The sequence below is a fragment of the Dasypus novemcinctus genome, chromosome 5 (assembly GCF_030445035.2).
Source record: "Dasypus novemcinctus isolate mDasNov1 chromosome 5, mDasNov1.1.hap2, whole genome shotgun sequence".
In the NCBI taxonomy this organism is placed as follows: domain Eukaryota; kingdom Metazoa; phylum Chordata; class Mammalia; order Cingulata; family Dasypodidae; genus Dasypus; species Dasypus novemcinctus.
The window spans coordinates 114,670,253-114,684,323 of record NC_080677.1 but is presented as its reverse complement, the minus strand read 5'-3'; the positions used below and the strand labels follow the sequence as shown (position 1 = coordinate 114,684,323).

At 37.2% G+C, this 14,071-nt stretch overlaps 1 protein-coding gene across 7 annotated transcripts in view; it reads left to right on the top strand.

Annotated features, from left to right (window-relative positions):
* The window catches only part of CNOT4 (CCR4-NOT transcription complex subunit 4), a 133,825-nt gene that overhangs the window by 61,973 nt on the left and 57,781 nt on the right, over nt 1-14,071 (top strand). For all 7 annotated transcript variants that reach the window (XM_004470448.5, XM_004470446.5, XM_004470449.5 and 4 more), the window contains exon 3: nt 10,290-10,487. In XM_004470448.5, the coding sequence (XP_004470505.2) occupies nt 10,290-10,487 (198 nt within the window). The remainder of the gene's footprint in view (nt 1-10,289; nt 10,488-14,071) is intronic.

Sequence of the window (14,071 nt, the reverse complement as noted above, 5' to 3'; positions counted from 1 at the left end):
ATCACTCCAAGTAGAAACTTTGTACCCATTAAACATTCACCTATCATTCTTTATCTCCATCCCTTCCCCTGCTTATCTGTATTCTAATTTTTTGATTCTCTGAGCTTGTTTATGCCAGTTATTTCATATAAGTGAAATCATGCAATAATTGTCATCTTCAATTTTAGTTGTCCTCCCTTTCTCATCTCATTGTAGTAGTTTATTAATTTTCTGTCATTGGACTTGTATAGTAGGTATATATGGTGGTTATGTATCTTAGAGGATGAACCTTTGTGGAATGTATGCTTTTTCAATTTTTTTCTTTTTTAAAAAAATTTATTTCTCTCCACCCCCCCCCGCCCGCAACTGCTGTCTGCTCTCTGTATCCATTCGCTGTATGTTTTCTGTATCTGCTTGTATTCTCATCAGGCGGCACTGGGGATCTGTGTCTGTTTTTGGTGCACCATCTTGCTGCGTCATCTCTCCATGTGTGTTGCACCACTCCTGGGCAGGCTGCGGTTTCGTGTGGGGCGGCTCTCCTTGCGCAGGGGCCACTCCTTGTGAGGCAGGGGGGCACCCTTATGCGGGAGCATCCCTGCACGGGCTAGCACTGCTTGTGTGCAGCAGCACTGCCATGGCCAGCTCACCACACAAGCCAGGAGGCCCTGGGTATCGAACCCTTGGACCTTCTGTATGGTAGGTGGATGCTCTGTTGACCCACATCTGCTTTCCTTTCAAGTTTTTTTTGAAACTATTGGACATGTTAAGGCTAATAAGTCTTTGAGTATATAGTTTCCCGTTATGGGTAGATTAAATTAGCATATTTTATATGGTCCAGGAAAATTTAATTGATTTTAACAGAGATGCATTTTCACATGTATGTTAAGATTAAATGGCTAATATTTATAACATTTTAAGTTGCTAGAAAAAGAGATATTTTAAGAATTACATTATTGTAAATTTATTTAATTTGTCTTGTTCTCTTGTATTGGTATCTTTCGCATTACATAATATTCCAACAAAGTTGATTTTGAAGTCTGATGGAAATATGTTTTCATAGGCAAAAGCTTGGAATAATAAAGAAAAAAGTCTAGGATAATGCAGTGTTATATTCTCAACATGGTGATGTATCAGTACTATTATACTTGGTGAGAGTTGATCTGCAACCTAATTTTTTTTAACTTGTCACTCTCCATCAATTTCTTTCTGTGTTTATGCAGTTTTTGCTTTTATATTACTTTACCTAGGATTTTGCAGTGTTGGAGAATGTTAGAAAAGAAAGAAATCTTAGCGTGCTTGCCAAATGCCCTCATGGTTTCACAAGAATCTAGGTCCCAGAAAAGTTACATCAGTGTTCCTTGAAACTATCTGTAATGAAGAACCAGATTTTCCTTTTTCTTCCCCCTGCCCCCAGCCTGTTCTATATGGTCCTACTGTACTTGCCTCTTATTCTCAGCTATGTGATCTACCATCTAAATTCATTAACAACCAAACTGATAAATATCTCATTCTGCAAAGAGTCCACTGATCATGTGATTGAATGTTGTTGGACTGTCAAATTGCTATAAGTATTTCCAAGTGCTTATTCTCCAGTTTTTGTACCTTTCTTGTCATGAAATGCTAAAACTCAATGTATGAACTATAATGTGAGTAGCACAGTTACATGCCTGGGTTACATGCCTGTCTAAAGTCAAACTTCACATTAAAATGACAGTTAAATTAAATTCCTGTACTTGGCATTAATTTACCAAAAAGTTGTGCTGTCGCAAGATACATTCTTACCTGTTAATTTTGAAGCAAAATTTAATGACAAAGCAGTTTACTTTTGCCAATCTTAAAAATTGTACATATATGTATTTTACTTGAAACAAGTAATTAGGAATAATCCTTATATTTGGCCCATTCGTGGAGTCCAGTAAAGTCTGTAGAAGTTAGTGAAGGACAACAGCTTTCAAAGGAACTTGATAGTAACACAAAAAGGAGCTGCTAGAAATCTGAGTTAGAAAACAGCTTATCCATTTGCAAATGAAAATTTTAAGTTATCTTATAGAAAGGTATTTTCAGTGGTTTATATGTAATTCATATATGGAGCGCCACATAGCCTCATGGGATTAAAATAATCAGGACAGATAGAGTAAGATTTGAAAGGTAGTATAGATACAGAAAGGTGAGGGGAGAAGAGAGCAGGTTTTGGTAATGTAGATGCAGAAAGATGAGGGGAGACGAGAGCAAGTTTTGTTGAAAAAGACAAATCAGGAGATACAGATCATTATTGAGGAATTTATTGTAGTTGATCTTTAATCATTCAGTTTTTTAAATTAAAATGCAAGAACATTTTGAAGTAACTTATTTTTTTAATATGAGAATTTAGGTATCTTTTAGAAAACCAGCAGTGCTGAATTTCCAGTTGTAGAGAGTGGCTTGGTGTTCATTTGGCATACATTTATTGGGCTCCTAAAATTGCCATACTGACTTTGTATTTAATGTTAGAGAAGGTTCTCGGCTAATACAAAAGTCAGATAAATGAGTCAGCTGTTACATATGCCTGTCACCCCCAAGGAAGTTGTAGTATGCCAAATAGGACCTTTGGGTTAGAAGATCCAGATTTTAAATGTGGAAATCAGACAATGATGGCTGCTTATATCCTGGAAGACCAGTAAGAGTTATACTTGGATCTTTTAAGGTCCTAGTTCATTGATGAATGGGCAGACTATGAAGAATCTAAAGGTGGTTTTCTGTTCTTTGTTTTAAATAAGAAATAAAGTTGTATAGTGGGCCTAATAAGTTCTCCAGAAAACAGTTTCTGGAGACCTTACTATGATAGTACTGTTAGAATTTGAGGGATGTAAAGGGAAATCTCACCTTCTTAATTGCCCTCAATATTAGTCTGGGCAAGTTTACAAGTTTGAAGGTTGTTTTTTATTTATATACAAAAAGAATGAAATTAACCTTTTATTAAAAGTGTAGCAAGGTTTCAGGCTTCTGGATACTTCCTCCATTCTTCTTGTTCCCACTTTTTCTCTCTTTTTTTAAAAAGCAGTTTTATTGAGATATATTCATATAACAATAAAGTGTACATTAAAATGGCTTTTGGTATAACCACAGAGTTGTGCCTTCATCACCATAATCAATATTAGAGTATTTTCATTACTTCAAAAAGAAAAACCATACCAGTTAGCATTCATCTCTTTAACCACTATGTACTTCCCCTGCCATACGTAGCAGTTAATCTAATTCTGTCTCTATAAATTTATTTATATTTACAATTTATATAAACCAAGTCAAACAGTATATCGACTTTGTGTCTGGTTTCTGTCACTTAGCATAATTCTCTCTTATTCTTACAATTCATGAAAAAATTTTAATATATTACTATTTGCCACAGTCCATAGTTTGCATTAGGTGTATTTTTGACCAAATACCACCCTGTTATTAATATCTTGTAATATTAACATACCTTTGTTCTGATCCATGGAAAAACATTCTTATATTTGTACTATTAATCACACTCATTATCCACAACAGGGTTCACTATGCTATATAGTTCCCTGTAGCAATTTTTTTTTTTTTTTTTTTTTAGCTTTCCTTCTAGTGACATACACAACCCTAAATTTTACCTTTCAGCCACAGTCATACCCCATTTTGGTACTGCTAATTATATTCGCTCTAATGTGCTATCGTCACCGCTATCTAATTCCAAACGTTTACAATCAACCTTATTACAAATTCTGCATAAATTAAGCCTTGACTCCCCATTCTCTATCCTCATTCTGTCTTCTTGTGAACACTCTTCTAGTTATTAAATCCATGGTTTTGTTCATTATATATAGTTCATATTAGTGAAATCATACAGTATTTGTCCTTTTGTGACTGGTTTATTTCACTCAACATAATGTCCTAAAGGTTCATCCATGTTTTCATATGTATCACAACTTCATTTCTTCTTATACCTGAATAATACATCATATGCATATACCACATTTAAAAATTTTATTTATTAAGCAATTTTATTGAGATATATTCATATACCATACTATCTATCCAAAGTGTATAATAAATGGCTTTTAGTATACTCACAATGTTGTGCATTCATTACCACAAAAAATTTTAGAACCATTTCATTACTCCAAAAAGAAAAACTCCAAACCCCTTAGCAGTGCTTCCCTAGGCCTACATAACCAGTAATCAAATTTCACCTTTATAAGTTAACTTATATTTACATTTTGTATAAATGGAGTCATATAATATGTAGTACTTTGTGTCTGGTTTCTTGTACTTAGCATAATTTTTTGTTTGATATTAATGTGTTGTAGAATTAGCATACATTTATTCAATTTCAGAGAAAAACAGCCTTATACATGCAATTTTACCAATAGCCGTATTTCACATGCAGTTTTAGTATGCTGTACAGTTCCGTGTTAAATTTTTTAGCTTTCCTTTTATAATATATATAACCATAGACATTCCCTTGAAACACTTTTCATACCCACACAATAGTACTGATAGTTAAAAACATTGTTTTCTATTCATTTCCAAAGATTGACACATTTCCTTTTAACCAATTCTGCAGACGTTAACCCTCAGCATTCTGTTCTCTAACCTCATTCAGTTTTCTTTTGACCATATTCAAGTTATTAACTGCATGAATTAACACAATATATTTAGTTCATAGAAGTACAATCATATAGTTTTTGTCCTTTTGTGACTGACTTGCTTCACTCAACATAATGTCCTCCAGGTCCATCCATGTTGACATATGTTTTATGACATATGTCTTCTAGGTCCATCCAAGTTGTTATATGTTTTATGACTTCTTCACACTTCTTAATGTGAATCCACCACAGTTTATCTGTTCATTGGATGATGGATACCCAGGTTGCTTCCAACTTTTGGCAATCATGTATAACGCTGCTATGAACATTAGTGTGCATATGTCTGTTCGTGTCACTGCTCTCAGTTCTTCTGGGTATATACCCTGTAGTGGTATTGCTGGGTCATTTGGCAAATCTATATTCAACTTCTTTAGGAACTGCCAAACAGTCCACCATGGTGGCTATACCATTCTCCCTACCCACTAACAGTATGTAAGTGTTCCTCTCTCTCCACATCCTCTCCAACACTTGTAGTTTTCTGTCTTTTTAATAGTGATCAGTATATAGGTGTGAAATGATATCTCATTGTGGTTTTGAGTTGCATTTTCCTAATCGCTAGTGACGTTAATCGTATTTTCATGTGTTTTATTGTCATTTGTATTTCTGCTTTGGATAAATGTCTATGCAGGTCTTGTGCCCATTTTTAAATTGTATCGTTTGTCTTTTTATTGTTGAGTTGTAGCTTCTCTTTATATGTCATGGATATTAAAACCTTATTGATACGTCATTTCCAAATATTTTCACCGTTGGAATTGGCAGCCTTTTCGCCCTTTTGACAAAATCCTTTGAGGTGCAAAAGTGTTTAATTTTCAGGAGGTCCCATTTATTTTTTCTTCAGGTGTGCATGCTTTGGGTGGAAGGTCCAAGAAACCACCACCTACTACAAAGTCTTTAAAATGTCTCCCTATATTTTCTTCTAGTAGTTTCTTACCTTTTATATTTAGGCCTTTGATCCATTTTGAGTTGATTCCTGTATAGGGAGTGATATAGGGGTCCTCTTTCCTTCTTTGGGTTACAGATATCCAGTTCTCCCAGCCCCATTTGCTGAAGAGACTATTTTGTCCTGTTAACATGGGTTTGGTAGGTTTGCCAAAAACCAGTTGGCCAAAGAGGTGAGGATTTATTTCTGCACTCTCGGTTGTATCCCACTGATCATTGTGTCTGTCTTTATGCCAGGATCATGCTGGTTTGACATTGCTTTGTAGTATGTTTCAAGGAAAGGCAGTGAAATTCCTCCCACATCGTTCTTCTTTTTTATAGTGCTTTCAGCTATTCAGAATGATGTTTGTCATTCTGAAATTTTCCCTTCCAAATTAATTTGGTAATTGCCTTTCTATATCTGTAAAGCAGGCTATTGGAATTTTGACTGGTCTTGCGTTGCATCTTTAAATCAGTTTGCAGGAAGCAGACTTGGCCCAATGGATAGAGCATCCGTCTACCACATGGGAGGTCCGTGGTTCAAACCCCGGACCTCCTTGACCCATGTGGAGGTGGCCCACGTGCAGCGCTAATGTGCTCAAGGAGTACCCTGCCATGCAGGGGTGCCCCCCACATAGGGGAGCCCCACACGCAAGGAGTGCACCCTGTAAGGAGAGCTGCCCAGCACAAAAGAAATTGCAGCCTGCCCGGGAATGGCGCTGCACACACAGAGAGTTGACGCAGCAAGATGACGCAGCAAAAAGAAACACAAATTCCCATGCTGCTGACAACAACAGAAGCGGACAAAACCAAGAACATGAAGCAAATGGGCACAGATAACAGACAACTGGGGTTGGGGGCGGGGAGAGATATAAATAAAATAAATCTTAATAAATAAATCAGTTTGGGTAGGATTGACATCTTCATGATATTTATTATTCCAGTGTATGAACACAGAATGTCTTTCCATTTGTTTAAGTCTTTGTTGATTTCATTAACATTGTTTTATAGTTTTCTGTATGTATGTCCCATACTTCTTTGGTTAAATAGATTTCTAGGTGTTTGAGTCTTTTTGTTGCTATTTGAAATGGAATTTCCCCCCTGATTTCCTGCTCTGCTTGTTCAATACTAGTGAACAGAAACATTACTGCATTTTATATGTTGATCTTGTATCCTGCCACTTCGCTGAACTTGTTTATTAGCTTAAGTGGCTTTGTCACAGACTTTGCCGAATTTTTTAAGCATAAGATTATGTCATCTGTAAGTAGTGAGAGTTTAACCTCCTATTTCCTATTAGGATACCTTCCCCCCCCCCTTTTCTAATTGCTGTTGATAGAACTTCTAGCACAATGTTGAATAACAGTGGTGACAGTGGCATCCTTGTCTTGTTCCTGGTCTTGGAGGGAAAGCTTTCAACCTTTCCCCATTACATACCATGTTGGCTATGTGATTTTTTTTCATCCATTCTTTCAGTCTATATGTTTTGATTGGGGAGTTTAATCTATTCACATTCAATGATATTACTGTAATGCATTATTTACTTCCACCATTTTATTTGGTTTTCATATGTCATATCTTATTTTCATCTTTCTTTTTACTCTTTTATTTATCCTTTCTGCTATCCTTCTATACTCTCCTCCAAGCCTCTCTATCCTGTCTTTTTCTTTCAGGCTCTAAGGATTCCTTTAATATTTCCTGCAAAGGTAGATTCTCATTTACAAACTCTCTTAGTTTCAATTTGTTTGTGAATATTTTAAACTCACCTTCATATTTGAAGGACAATTTTGCTGAATAAAGATTTTCTCAGCGTGAAGTTTTTCTTTTTAGTATCCTAATTGTATCTTACCACTGTCTTCTCACCTTTGTGGTTTCTAGTGAGAAATCTGCACCAAGTCTTACTGGGTGTCTCTTGTATGTGATATTTTGCTTCTCCTTGCTGCTCTCAGAAATTTTCTTTTTATCTTTGACGTTTGTCATTCTAAATAGTATGTGTCTTGGAGTTGGTCTCTTTAGATTTATTCTGATTGGGGTATTCTGTGCTTCTTGGACATATAAGTTCATTTCTTTAGTGAGAGTTGGGAAACTTTCACCTGTTATTTCCTCAGATACTCTTTCGGCCCCTTTTTCCCTGTCTTCTCCTTCTGGAACTCCCATGACACGTATGCTGTTGCATTTCGTGTTATCATTAAACTCTCTAAGCCCCTGCTCAATTTTTTCCATTCTTTTCTCTCTTCCATTTCAGCTGTTATTTCTTTGGCATCACTTATTCTTTCTTCTTTCATTTTGAGTCTGCTGTTATATGCCCGTAATATATTTTTTGTTTGTTTTTGTTGTTTTTTTAAAGTTCTGGGGTCAGGGATTGAACCCGGGACCTCATATATGGGAAGCCAGTGCCCAACCACTGAGCCACATTGGCTTCCTTGCGTTGGTTATTTTGTTTGTTTCGCTTGTTTTTTTTTTTTTGTTGTTGTTGTTTTTTAAGGAGGCACCAGGAGCCAAACCTGGGACACCTCCCATGAGAGATGCGGGCACTCAGCCACTTGAGCCACATCCACTCCCTCTGATGTGTTTTTAATATCACCTATTATATCTTTCATTACCATGAGCTCTGTTACTTTTCTATTCAGGTTTTCAAATTCTTTGTGCTTGCTCACTGTCCTCTTGATGTCCTTTATCTCTTTAGTCATATTGTCTTTCTACTCATTCATTTGATTTTGGAAATTTGTGTGTCCCTCATTGATTAGTTGTCTCAAATCCTGTGTCTTTCTGGGACTTTGATATATTCTTTGTCTTGGGCTGTGTCTTCCATTTTCTTTACATTTTTTGCTGCTGTCTAGGCATTCATTGAGCTCAGAAGCTCAATTTCTCTTTTTTGTGGGAATGTAGTGGCAGGAGATTTTGTGTTTCTGCTATTCTTTGATTCTTGCTTCATTCTGGATCTTAGGGATCGTCCCTGTTGCTTGCTCAAAACTGGGCTCTGGACCTTCTAACTAGAGCCTTGTAGAGGGAGGCCATAAAGACCAACAAAAGCCTCAGTTAATTTCCACACCAGCACTTCCCTGGTTCGCCAATGGATGGCGTTCTTTGGCCACCTTCTCCGTTCAGTGCCTAGTTTAAGTGTCTTTGCTATAACTCAAACAGTACCAATGTGGTGGAGAATCCTGCCTGGAGGCTAAGAGCCTCCTTATTTAAACTTTCTCTGAGACAGTTTTCTAACTTTTGCTGGCAGCCCCCTCACTTTCCTGGGTAGAAAGTAATTCCATTCCCTTCTGTGTCCCCAGCAGTCAGTCCTGGTCAGTAGAGAGGGAGATGAAGAGAATTGGATCTCTTTCCTCTGGGATCTCTTTAGTCCTAAGCTGGCTCCCAAGGAAAACAGTGGCATGTCCCCACCTGGTCTAGAAGTCTCATGGGACACAGCAGACTAAATTTGTGGGTCAAAAGCTGGGTCAGCCTTAGGCTGCGTCTGTTTCTCTCCCCTTTCTTTGGCAGTTGGATCTCTGGGTCCTCTTTGTCTGTAGCCACCGGGCCAAAGGCCTGAGAATTCAAAAGTGTCTGTAGTATGGGGGAGTGTGCCAGCAGTGATGTCTTCATATCCAGTTTTAGTTATTAATGCTTTTAATATGTCCCGTCTTCCATTTATCATTAACAATATTTATTGTTAGTAGTAATAATGATTTACTTATTGAATGCTTACATGCAGAACACTGTTTTAATCACATTGTGTTTTATTGCTTTTAACCCTTATAACAACATATGAATCAAGTACCATGATTCCAGTTTTACAGATGAGGGGACTATAATTCCCATTGCAGATGAGAACGGTCACACACCTTAGCCAGGGCCTCTCAAATAGTAATGGGTGAGCCAGATTCAAAATCAGGCAATCTCATTCTACAGCCCCCTTTTCAGGCCACAAGCAGCCCTGGCATTAGCAGTAGGAATGGAAAACAGTGTCATAATGCTGAGGAGGAAAAGATAAAGCCACAGAGTAATAGCTAGTGTTTATTGAGGGATTACTATGTGCCAGTCTATAGTAAATGCTTTATGAGTGCTGTTTTATCTTTACATCATCCTTTGAGATTGTTTTTATGTTACATGAGGTTTTGAGGTATGGAGTTTAAATAACTTACCTAATACCACACAGCCAGTAAGTGTTGAAACTAAATTCAAACTCCTAATCTGTGTATTATTTATTATCTGTCTGCCTCTTAGAGTGGAACTGTGTTGAAGAACAAGCACTATAACTTTATTAGTCTTCTAGTACATGATAGGTTTTCATTAAATTGATAGTGATGCATAAGTGAATACAAGATAATTTATCATCTTTGCCCCTTATACAACACCTCAGAAGCTTAATCTTCCTGTAAATTGTATGTGTGTGCTAGACACTGTAGGGAGTACCAAGATGAGAGAGAATTTTACTCTGTCTTCATGGCACTTAGAATTCGTAGGGAGATAAAGAACAGGTATATTAATCTAAATTATGGAATAAATAAAGGTTTCATGGTTTCTTTTTTTTTTTAAATCTTTGGTAGTGTTAAAAATTTTAGCTAAACTCCGAAAACTAAATATTTAAAACGTAGTTTTATATAACTTTTATTAAATGACGTTTTTAAACCATTAAAAGTTCAGAAAAAGGACAATGTCACAAATACCCACCATCCACAATTAGCTAATCTTTATTCATAAAGTTCTTCTGTTTATTTAATGCTAACTTTTATGTTTGTTTTATATGTAAAGCCATATCCAGAAGATCCAGCAGTATATAAACCACTCTCCCAGGAAGAACTGCAAAGGATAAAGAATGAGAAAAAACAGAAACAAAATGAGAGAAAACAGAAAATATCAGAAAATCGCAAACATTTGGCTAGTGTACGTGTTGTACAAAAAAACCTCGTCTTTGTTGTGGGTCTGTCTCAGCGCCTAGCAGACCCAGAGGTAAGTCTTCTTTTGGTTTCTTTCTGAACTTGACATTTTTCTTTCTATGTGCTTGTCTTATTTGAAAATAACAGTTAGCCCTGCTCAACTGCAGATTTCTTTGAAAATATTAAAATTTAGTAGGAGAAAATGGGAAACTCTGTAGTAATCACTAATACATCAATGACCAGTTGTGATTTTAGGCAAGTGTCTTAATCTTTAATCTTTCTTGTCCTCAGTTTCTTCAGCTGTGAAACTACGGAACTGAACTAGATCCCTTAAGTTCCCTTTAGTGGTAACAGTTTGTGAAAATTTGATAGTGATTCTGTTTTATTGTTAAAAGGCTAAGATGTGTCATGACTACTACTGTTTTTTCAACTCTCTTCATTAGCTATTTTAGAACCAACAGTGGAGATAGAGATACGTGAACCCACTGGGGATCTTATGTTTTTCATCCTGCCCAAATTCTTCAAGTAATTCTTGGTTTTTCTAAAGTGCTGCTATACTGTGTCATCATTCATAACTCTTTCATTCTATGCCAGTTTTAGGGAGAGAGGATGAATTTGATGAAGAGAGCTAATGGATTAAGGTCTTTGTCACTCATTTGAGTGTAGGGGAGATAATAGCCTTTTTTTCTCTCTTTTCTCTCTTGCCCTTACCAACCTTAGTAATATTGAACTCATACTTCCCTTGAGCCTTGGATTCTCATTTACTAATTTTTATTTCTGATAAAATGCCAGGAGATGCTGACTCAGTTGTTGGCAAGGTAAATAGAAGCTGATTAACAGCCAGAATATTTATTTCAGTAGGAGAGAGCTAGATGGTAGGGATCATCCACAACTACTCCTTGAGAATGGTTTGAGGTAGAGTTCATCATGGTTCCAATCAGAAGGGAGGACTGTAGTGAATTTTTTTAAGGAGGTGGGAATCTTCAGACTTAGTGATGGTGGGCTGATGGTTCCAGAAGGGGGAGTTTGAAAAAGTCTAGAATATTTTTTTTAACAAAAATTCATTTAGAGAGAATAGTAAGTATTTATTGAGGATGATGAGTTTACTATATGTTTAGGTTATGAAGCTTTCATGATCATTAGAGAAGAATGTTGGGGAGACCTTTTTAGAATCTATCATGGGCAGTGAAAATGGAGGCAGTCAAGAATTACTAGGACCTAGGTCCAGGGATGCTGGCAGTAATGGACTGCATGTGGTTCAGAAGACCACTTTCTTTCCAGAGCTGAAGGGGTATGCCTAGGGTTCCTACAGAAAAAGAATTCTTCAATAAGATGTATAAAGAAAGAGCTCATTTTAGGCCTATACTCAGCCTTGGCTAGTACTTACTCCCAAGGCAGGCAGACTCTCTACCTGACCTTTGATGTCCGTTAACCTTGAACACCACCATGACTTTACATCAACCCTTTTATCCCTCTTTTTTTTTTCCTGGGGTTTCAAAGAGAGAGTTTACTGATTGTGCAAGCAAGCAATGGAGCACAGTGGCCTCCTAGCCCAAAACTGCCTCCCTGATCTGCAAAAATTCTAATATTTTATAACATCAGGGTACTAATGAATAATTGGGGGAGCTGGACACAGGCTCCTTCATTAATAAACATTAAGGGGCTGAATAGGACGGGGGTGAGGTAGCAAACCGGCATCAGTCACAAGGATTTGGGATAAGGGTATACAGAACAAATGTCAGTTATGAGGTCTTTCATATGGATGTTAAACAGAGGTTGGTGGAGGTGGTTACCATCTGTAGCAGTTTGATATTATTTATGAATTCCAAAAAGAGAGATTATGTTTGTAAACTGGTCTGTTCCTCTGGGCATGATAACCCTTTGATTGTATTAGATTCAGCTGAGATGTCTGATTAAATTATTTTAAGATTAGGGTTTTGATTCAACCATATCATTAGAGTGCAACTCAGTGTTGAGTCCCAGCCCCCTTGGTGGGCTGGAAAAACAGACTCTCAGAAAAGATACACAGAGGATCCTGCAGCCCTGGGAAGAGAGATGAGCCTGATCATCTACAGCTGACCTTGTGAAGAGACCAGAGCATCTGAACCCAGAAAGAAATGAGCCCTGATGAGAGAGATGAGCCTTATCCTAGCCTTCAGCTGAGTTCAGAAGAAGCTGCTATCCCTCTCTTTTAACTCTGCCTCTTTCTGATGAGAGATTGCTTCTCATTTACTTACTTTTGTTTACCTGCCCCTATTTATTCCTACAAATCTTATTGATTTGAATCTACTTTTCTCTTTCCGATATTGTTTCTCCAGTAAAGTAATGGAACTTTTACCTTGGTTTGAGAACTCTCAGAAATGGGTGAAATTATTTTTGTTCATGCATCCTGGTCTGGTCTGCTGTAGTTCTTTTGGTGGTATACAGAGTAGCACACAAGGACTGGAAGAAATTAAGCCATGGTTTGAATCTGATGCTTCTTTTGGGGATTGAATCATGTTTCCCACGAAAGGGATGTTCAGGTTCCAAACCCTGGTTCTGTAATTGTAAGCCCATTTGTAAATAGGACCTTTGAAGATGTAATTAGTTAAGGTGTGCCCAAACTGAGTGATGGTGAACCTTAATCCAGTAAGACTACAGTCCTAATAAGTAAAAAATTGGACAAAGAAAGAGGAACCAAAGGGAGCAACCAGAAGCTATAAGAGAGTGGGACCCAAAAAAGAAAGAAGATAAACTGCCATGTGATGGAAAACCAGAGACCACGGATCATTGGCAGCCAGTCCCAGAACACTGTAGTCATCAGGGAGGAGGAAGGAGGATCACTTTGCAAATGGCCTCAATTTTAGATTTCTCCTACCCTCAAAACCATGAGCCAATACATTCCCATTGTTTACACCACTTATTAAATGGTATTTTAGTAGATGGAAACTAAAACAGTTTTTGATACTGCAAAGTGGGGTGCTGCTATTACAAATACCTAAAATATGGGAACAGCTTTGGAATTAGGTAATGGGTTGAGGCTGGGAGAATTATGAGGTACTTAATCGAAAAAGCCTAGATAGCCTTGAAGAAAATATTGAAAGAAATGGAGAATGTTCATGGCAACATGGATGTTAAAGGTAGTTCTGGGAAGCCTTAGGAGGAAATGATAAATGTTTTATTGGAAATCAAAGGAAGATGATCTTTCTTATAAAGTGGCAAAGAATGTGGCAAAATTGTATTCTGATGTTTGATAGAAGGCAGAACTTGGAAGTGATGAACTTGGATATTTAGTTGAGGAGATTTTCAAGCTAAGTGTGGAAGGTGTAGCCTGGTTTCTCCTTGCAACTTGTAGTAAAATGTGAAAAGAAAGAGATAAGCTGAGAACTGAACTTTTAAGCACAAAGAAGCCAGAAATTGATGATTTTGAAATTTCTTGGCATTTCCAAATGGCATACTTTGAGACTATGACCAAAAGTTTCTTAATCAGGACCCTCCATGAGCTTTCAGGAAATGAGTCCCCAGAGAACAGGGCTCCACATGATTGTTTAATTGAATAACTGTGCTAAAGAGAGTGTGGCTAAACATGGATCCTGTCAGACATCTCAGTAGACGTCAGGATTAGAAATGCAGTTGTCTAGGAAGGATCTGTGGAAAGTTCTGTTGTTTTATAGTTTG